This window comes from Mesoplodon mirus (assembly GCF_964341445.2).
Source record: "Mesoplodon mirus genome assembly, chromosome: 10".
Lineage (NCBI taxonomy): Eukaryota > Metazoa > Chordata > Mammalia > Artiodactyla > Ziphiidae > Mesoplodon > Mesoplodon mirus.
Genome location: NC_138986.1, coordinates 56,168,177 through 56,177,220, shown reverse-complemented (window position 1 = coordinate 56,177,220; position 9,044 = coordinate 56,168,177). Strand labels below are relative to the sequence as shown.

The window sequence follows — 9,044 nt, the reverse complement described above, 5'->3', positions numbered from 1 at the left end:
TTGAGGCCTAGGGTAATGACAAAAGGGATCACAGAATTCCCTGCCCAGAGTTAGTGACAGAGTCTCCAGGATGAAAGGGCAGGGAGTGTAGGGGTGAGGACCAAGGGAGAGGTAAAGGGAGGGGGGGACAGAAAAGACAGAAAAAGATACGAGACAAAGAAAGAGATTGCTGTTTCAACCCACCCACTGTGAGTGTCTTTTCAGGCATCAGTCTGCACGTTTCCAGAAAGAGCCAGTGAAGGAGGAGCACCGTGTCCATGCCCATCATGGTGCTCAAGCCCAGAAATCAGCCATCTGTATGTCTTCTGTGGGACTCTAACCCACAGGTTATTATAGAAATCTGCCTCTTCAGCCCACTCCCAAGGAGACTTCCCTTGGTGGCAGGAAAATAAAGATGAGAATATTTTAAGGATCAGACTTCCAGCCACTATAGGATATGAGGGATGACCTCTATCACTCTCAGAAATCTCCCATCAGGGAGACCCCGCTGGACCAAGACCTGCAGATTATGAGGCCAGCTTCTCCCAGGCTTGTTTGTCACTCCTCAAGGTGAGCAGGTGCCGGTCAGAGGGAGCATGGTATCCCAAGCTGAGAGGAATGATGCTGTAGCTGCCTGACATCCACCCTCTCAGAAGGATAGGAGAGAAGTAGGAGAGGACAGAGAGAGGAGAAGTAGAGCGATATCAGGAGAGGGAAACGGACAAAGGGGAAAGGGAAAGTGGTGAGGGAAAAAGGACAAAGGGTGAGGGGAAGCATTGCCTGAATGAGGGTATTGATGCCCTCAGGGGCCAGAAAGGCAGACTTATCAAACGTGGTGATGCTGAAACAAGAGGCTTGGGAGGCTGCTGTTCACACATTGGGAAGCTGCATTCAGTGGTCCTAGAGGTGCAACTGTTACTGACATGGTGAGTGGAGCTCTTGTCGATATTTTTGGCTTCATCGGTCCCTAGTTTGATGTGTTGGTGCAGCTGATCCTTCAGAGACCCAGTCAGGTTTTCAATACCCTCTACAGTTTCTGTAGTGCACTCATCTTGTTCCTCACTGGGAGAGAGTTAATAAAGACCTCCAAAAAAATTCCATGTTCCTATGCCCACAGGCCTTTTCCATCCATGGGGCAATTTTGTGCCTCCAGTCAAGAGACAGAGACTATTTCTCCATCCTTTTTAATCTAGGCTGGTCTTGCGAACAACCTTGATCAATAGACTGTGGTAAAAGTGTTGTTGCAGAGTTTAGTCTTGCTTTCTTGAAATCCTGACATCACCATGCTGTGAGGAAGTCCAGGTTAGCCTACTGCAAAATGAGAAGTGTTGTGGAAGAGAATTAAGATACCCAGTTGACAGCATCTACCCATTTTCAGGCAGGTGAGTGAGAACATCTTGGACCCTTCCACCCCAATAGAGCTGTCAGAGGAGTGCAGGTGCATGAGTCGTCCCAGGGCAATCCAGCAGAACTGTCCAGAGTGATAAACTACAGTACTGTGAAAAATAACAACATATTGTTGTTTGCTATTATAGTTTTTGAGTGTAGCAATGGCTAACTGAACAATTCCATAACAGTTTTTCTGGCTCTGTGCTCTGCCACTGTCCACAATCCACACTCCAGCCAGTATCATCATGACGCATGGAGGAACTTCCGGATCCCTTCCATGCTTCATGGAATGGATGGGACATAAGAACACTAACTCATGTAATCCACTTGTCTGAGTAATGAAAGACGGTGGGGGAACAGACTTGTACTTGTTAATTTACTCTTGGACCCTTGTGATTTAGATGGTCTTTTTTTTTTTTTTTTTTTTTTTTTTTATATCTTTTGGTTTCATCTACAAAAGGCATACCAGTACCAGTGTTTGGTGAGAAAGGCAGCTAAGTTTTTTGGTTGGCTTTGGTCCAAATGGCTGGACCAGGTTCTATAACAATGCACCTGAACGGATGGAACTGGGTTCTACACATTCAACAACAGCTGTTGTAAAACTGAAACCACGCTCATATTTGCTCTAATGAAAAGGCAAGACTTTTCCTAGAGGCTGCACTAGGTCTAATTAATCTTATTTTTTTTAAAAATGCCCAAATTTAAAAAAAATCATTATTTTCACCATTACCAAGAGCTATCTCTATGAAATTTATATCCACAAATTAATCTCTATCCCTATAGGTAAGCGTTCTGTGAACTAAGTCTAAATATAACTCTTGTTAATTCTTGTAGACAGGGATTATGATAAGAATTGGGCATTACTACTAAACCAACAGCTAAGGAGTGAATCTAAGACAAAATACATTATGTTTGCTGATGTGACAGAACAACAATTAGATGCTGAAATAAAACCCTAAATAGTGTGTCTGTCTATGTAAAATTTCAGTTTAAGAAGCTTACACTTAGAAACAGACAACAATGTTCAATATGTTATGTTTTAGGTGAGTGATTATAATAGGTCAAACATAGGAAAGAAGAACAAATACAAAACTCAAGAAAAGCGACATTAAAGGGATTTCCAAATGCAGTGTCAATAGATTAGGCAGAGGTAATCAATAAATCACCTGAAAAAGTGATTTATTCAGCTACCCAGACTCTCTGGCAAAAAAGTCAGGAATGAAGCAAAACTCTAAACAATCTGAAGAAATAAAGAAACTGTGGCCTTTGATGAACAGATGGGCATTTTTATGAATTTTTAAGATAAATTTTATCAGAATTTAATGACTCTTTTATTTAAGAAAATCAGAGCCCTTAAATAAATGCTATCAATGCAATAACATTTGGCCATATGAACCTAACCAGATATGCTATAATTTTCGTATATTAACCTCTGCTTTAAATGTTCTACTCTTTTTTTAAACATTCCCGAATGCAAATTTGTCTAGAAACTCATCAGACAGAAGTGTGCAGATATGAATCTCAGATTGTGCTGTAACAAGGAAAGGCTAACAACTGATGTGCAAAGTGAAAAAGAAAAAGATAGCAGCTTCTGCAACACGCAGTAAAACAGAGGAAAAACAAGTTAAGTCCTGCACGTGTCTCCACTTCATTGTTTCCACGTTTGAAAGAAGAAGCCTGTTATCTTGATGGGCCATGAGATTGGAATCCACTGCACATTCTGTGTGCAGAATCTAGGTCTAGGTTCAGCGGTGCTCTCAGTAGCAGCCAGACAGGATGATTCTGAGGCTGGGTGACCTGTGCTTTCAGAGAAGCAGGAAAGGGTCCTCTAGGTGTGCTGCAGTCTCTCAGAAAGAGTTCATCAAAGTAGCGAACAACGGAAGAAACTGGTCTTCTTTGATCGGTTTTCTGTTATTTTCACTGGTCCACCTGCCCCTGATAAATTGCTGTCATTCATTTTTCTGTTGAGTTTTGTCATTATATCCCGTGCAAGTGTAAAAAATGCCTCTTCTACATTCGTACTGGATTTTGCGCTTGTCTCCAAGAATTTAATCCCATAGTCAATTGCTAACTTCTCCCCTCTTTCTTTTGACACTTGTCTTTTGTCATTCATATCACATTTGTTGCCCAGGATCATTCTTTCAACATCTGAAGAGGCATGCTCTTCAATGTTTCTTATCCAATTTTTAATATTGTCAAAGGACTTTTCATTTGTGATGTCATAGACCAGCATAATTCCCATAGCTCCTCTATAGTATGCTGTCGTGATGGTTCGAAATCTTTCCTGACCCGCTGTGTCCCATATCTGAAGCTTAATTTTCTTTCCATCTAGTTCTATCATTCTGATTTTAAAATCAGTTCCTATCTGAAGGCAGGGATGAGAAAGCCTGCAGATTTATTTTATACAGTTAGCAAGTACTTTACATACATGTTAATAAATGTTCCCTGCATCTTTCTGGCTAGCGCTGAAATAGCTAAAAGGGCTTTTAGCCCTGGCTGCACTTTAGAATTACCTCAAGAACTTAAAAGAAAAATAAAAATACTCATGACTAGGCCTGCTCCCTTCCCCAAATTCTAAGATTCTAACTTAATTGGTCCTAGATGGTCTTTTTTTTGGGGGGGGGGGCGTGCTGCATGGCTTGTGGGATCTTAGTTCCCTGACCAGGGATCGAAACTGGGCCCTTGGCAGTGAAAGCGCAGAGTCCTAACCACTAGACAACCAGGGAATTCCCTAGATAGTCTTTTAGAGGGTCCTTTGATGTCTATTGGGTAAATGTTCAGTCTTTCATATCTCTTCTCCATCACCTCCTCGTCCCCAAGATGTCAATGAAAAGAAGGTATGATGTTGCTGGGGTAGGGATTTATATCTGCCTTCTGCCCTCTGTATTCTCTCAGATCTTTGTACCTTAAGATGGTATTCACTGTAGAGCCTGGAGGTGGCAAATTTGTGGTTGTTCTCTTGGTTTGGTAAGGCCCACTAGTCCTTTCTTGATCACTTGGTACCACTTTATCTGTTGTAGGTAATGTAGACATTTCTGATTGATGTTGATCCTGAGTCTGGTTTGAGAAAGATTTTGTCTCTACCAGAGGTAAATCTTATTCTATGAGCTATTTTCTTACAATATCATGAGGTTTCTGTGAAATTCTGAATCTCTTCTTTACCTTATGGGAACCACAGGAGATGTAGGATTGGTAACTTTTAGGCTCTATCTCTCTCTCTCAAACCATGGTATGTTATCATTTTGCCAGAATGTGACTGTTGCATATTGATTCTGAGCAACTCTGTGCTCATCTCTCCCCAAATATTCAATGTGGGGAACAGATATTAAATACCTCTTGTTTCTCTGTTTCTAACACCAAGTCCATATCTGGAAGTTTACCCCAGACGAGACAGTGCAGGTACAGGTATCTAGCCACTCACTTTTCTTCTTGCTTTGCTTTTTATTCTCTCTGACACGGACCCAGGATTTTTCTTTTATTTACCCTTTCTGTCAGTCAGTGACTTTGCCTACATTTAATAGCCCTTTCTTGCATGTTATTTGTGCCTCTCATTTTCTACATCCATGACATTGGAATGGATGCCAGGGAACTTGATCTATATGTAAGGAAAGTGGACATATTTTCAAAATTTCACCATTATATCCATATTTAACTTTTTTCAAATTTTGAGAATAAAATTCTCCACATTAATAAAACTCTAAACGGGAGTATATTCCCTGTAGCCAAGCCCCATGGGAATGCTGTTAAAAACTAAAAAGGCAATTTGTTTGTTTATCATGAGAAATATAGTTGTTACCTTCACTGGACTACATAGATCAGATAGGAAATGAATCTAAAATGTTAAAAAAGCAAAACACAAAAACACTTGCTACTGCATCTTCAAGTGCAAATTTCAGACTCCTTAATGCTTTTTGTGTCCTCCACTGCCTGTAATATATGAACTCTCATTCCCTCTGGTCAACTTGTTTTCATTAATTTTATTCTTAACCCCACTTAAAGGTCACCTTCTTCAGGAAACCTGCCTTGACTTTCTTCACTCTCTATTCCCAGCTCCCATGGTTTGATGCTTCCATAGCATCTTGTGTGTGACCACCATCACATTTATCATACCAATCAATAATTATTTTACCTTCCTCTCCCTCTCTCCCTCTCTCATTCTCTCTCTCAACATGGCTGTGAGATGTCTGAGAGCATGATCCATCTTAGTATCCCCACTGTCCATCACATTTCTTGACACATGGTAGATGTTAAATAAAAGTTGAATAAAAGAATGAGTGTGTACAGCCCTACAAGAAAAGTCAAAAGATAATCCAGAAGGCTGCTTCATAAATGCAATATTAGAGCACCGGAAGAAAGCTGTAGACTCCAAAGGATTAATATTCATGTTGTGATTGTTGTATACATTCATCTTCATAATAAAGTGAGGAGTTTTCGGTGCTTAAAATGCTATGGAAATGTCCTGATCCAAGACATCACCACACTTGGGTCATGCTTGCACAAGCAGAATCTGTGACAATTATTTTTCTAGGCTTCTATTACTCACTGACTCTTCTCTGATTGAAATAGTGTTTCTTTAGATATGCTATTACTTTCTAGTGACTTTTATTCTGGCTATAAGATGTACCTGCCTGTCTCTGAATTGATCCATTCTATTAATTCTGTACTTTAACTTCCTGATGGCAATCTTCTTGCCCTCATTTTTGAGTTCTTTTATTTATCATCTAAACCAGGACACTTTTGAGAGTAAGTGGATGTGCTATTAATAATTATGACAGAACAACAGACATGAGCCTATTTATGGTTTATGGACCGCTTGGCAAACTGAGAAGTCACCTTACTGATTTCCAGCTCATGGAGGACATTCACAGTGGTACCAATTGAATCCCTGCTCAACATCCTAGCCTGCAAGTGGTGTTACATATTTATTTTCTTACTCTAAAAGACACAGGGGGCTCAAGAATTGATGGTGACACATAAAAACAAAATTTAATTAAGCAATTATAGAAGGCAGAAAACAATAAAGACAAATAAAATGAAATAAGCAACCATAATATTAAGTACTTAGATTCTGTATGTCTGAGACAATTGGCATCATATCATAAATAAATACACAAAATATGAACTCTTTTTGAACTTATCTGGATGTCTCCCATGAAGCTATAAATTCTATTGATAATAGGGAGAGTGTTGATCTATTTCTACTTGATTTTCCAAGTTCAGTGATGCTCTCTAGTTTGTTTGCCCTATGTCTTTCTGACTTGAGTCAATTCAAAATGTCTGATGTCATAACAGATTTTTTTCTCTTTCTTCTTCATGAAGTTCAAACTAATCAGTGTCTAAATATCCTCTAATTCACTTCTGCCTGCACCATTACTCTTTTACTTTCCTACATTTTGGGAATGAAAAACAAATATACCCCCCTACAAACATGCACACAGGCACATACACACAAATACATATATACACTCTCTTTCTAAAACTCTTATACTACATAACTAGACACATCTTTCTTCACTGTATTATATTAAAATAAAGAAAATCACCTTCTCCAAGTAATTAAACTTTGAGAGTGAAAATACTAAATCGAACTAGAGAAAAATTATGTGAAATATATTCAATTTATTGAAATCTAAGAATTAAGACCAAAAAACCAGATCAAAGGGAAAGAAAAATGATCCAAATAAATATGGTAAATTCTTGGAAAAGCAGGGATTATGTCTGTATTTTTTAGCTAGTGGACAAACATTCAGTATAACAGCGATGCTTAATTCTACATACTTGATTTTCCATTAGGGATATGAAAGAAGAAAGGAAGAAAAGAAGAAAGAAGGGAGGAAAGAGTGGGAGAGAAAGAAGAGAGAAAGTGTAGATAGGGAGGAGGAGGTGGAGAGGGGAGGAGAAGAGAGGAGAGACCCAGGTCTTATCCAGCCACCTGTGACCTATGCGAGGAAATTTGCCTCATCTCCTAAGCCTAGGGGCTGTCTGAGGTCCATCATACCTGTTGAGGGGGATCCCAAGAAGCTCCAGTACCCAAGCTACCCCTACAGGGCTAAGGAAGCTCTGACTTTTCCCACCACTTCTGGACTTACATGAAGTGCCTCATTCTGCATCTGAAGTCTCCAGAAGCTGACTGTAGGGTCCAGGTAACACCTCTTGGAAGCACGGGAGAGTAAAGGCTCCACGGCGAAAGCTTTGGGAAACAAGAAGCAGATGATGAGAAAGACAGAGTAAGTGCCTTTCCCTTCTCCCTGCCCCCAGGTGTTCAAGGTGCAGTGTTTCCACGCATCCCACATGACTGAGCGGCCAGCAATGTTTCCAAGAGGCCCAGGGCCCACCCAGTAGCTCATCACTTTGTATTTGCTTTTCCTCCCACAAATTTCCTCTCATTATTGTCTTTCTTGCCTAGGAGTCAACCTCCCAGTAAAACCTTAGCATATAAGCTTTGCCTCAGGTTCTGTTTTCTGCCCGAATTAGAAAACAGAATCTCTATTCTTTCATACTGCTGGAAATGGAACTGTCACTCATATAGATTTTTATAAATTTCAGTGAGTTCCTGGTATTCAATCATATTATTGTTTGATCATTTTTATTCTAAATTTTTATGAAGTCCATCTCTTCCTTTAATACCAGCCATCATCCTGTCTGTCTTGGAATCTAGTATTATGTTTCTACTTACCAACTTCTAGTCTAGTTGTTGGATTCATCCTCCATGCAACTGTCAGAGAGATCTTTCTAACCCTAAATCTGAATATGTTTTTCTTTTACTTTAAAAACCTTAAATACCTCCCTTTTGATGACAAGAAAAAGTCTTAGATTCAAGGTAAGCACACTGTGCTCTGGGATCTATTTCTAATTCTCTATATCTTTGTATCCTTGCTCGTGTTGACCCCTCTGTCTAGGACACCTCACTGGCCCTCGCTTTACTCTGGTTAAATCCTATTCTTCCTTTAAGACAATAGATTTTTGTTTTTGTTTTTTTTAATTGGGGTATAGTTGTTTTACAATGTTGTGTTGATCTCTACTGTACAGCGAAGTGGGGTTCCCTGTGCTATACAGCAGGTTCTTATTAGTTATCTATTTTATACATTTTAGTGTATATATGTCAATAGTTCTTGACATGCTGGGAGTCAGAGACCTTTTGCTATTCAGGTAAAAGTTATAGGATCACTCTTTCAAGAAAAATGTACACACATATTTTGCACCACATTTAGAAAGAGTGTGGACCTTCATCTTTCCCCTAAACGTACTCTTGTCCAGAAGGTCATCTCCTCTATTTACCCCTAGATTGAGGTGTCACCTTCCTGAGAGGCCTTCCTGATCTCTTGACGTTACTGCCTCTGACAGTAAGATCAGCCAGATTTTGCTTACCTGGCTTCTGATTCCCCAGTGTCTGTCATGTAAGAAGCAAATCATATTTATTTGTTCAATGAATAAAATAAATGAACTTATTTGGTCCTCCACTGGGTCTCTGAGACCTACATGACACAATTGATGTAATTCATACTATATACACAGTAAAAATTGTTTTCCAAATGGAAGGAGGAACCTTAGAATGGCTAAGTGACTTGATTCCATGATGGAACTAGAACTCAAACCACTTTCTCCTGATTAAAAGTTCGAGTATGCATTCCTACGTTTTGAAAACAGCTGTAACCTCTTTTTTTGACTATTTTTGC

The 9,044-nt window shown here is 39.6% G+C and overlaps 1 protein-coding gene across 1 annotated transcript; it reads right to left on the bottom strand.

The window, feature by feature from the left end:
* Nucleotides 1–2,283: 2,283 nt before the first annotated feature.
* On the bottom strand, nt 2,284–8,072 carry LOC309811192 (ras-related protein Rab-8B-like; the record flags this gene model as incomplete). The annotated part of the gene is made up of 3 exons (XM_082633785.1): nt 2,284–3,733; nt 7,458–7,558; nt 8,045–8,072. The coding sequence occupies 3 exons, from the start codon at nt 8,070–8,072 to the stop codon at nt 3,230–3,232; spliced, it is 633 nt and encodes a 210-aa protein (XP_082489911.1). The 3' UTR covers nt 2,284–3,229.
* Nucleotides 8,073–9,044: the final 972 nt, after the last annotated feature.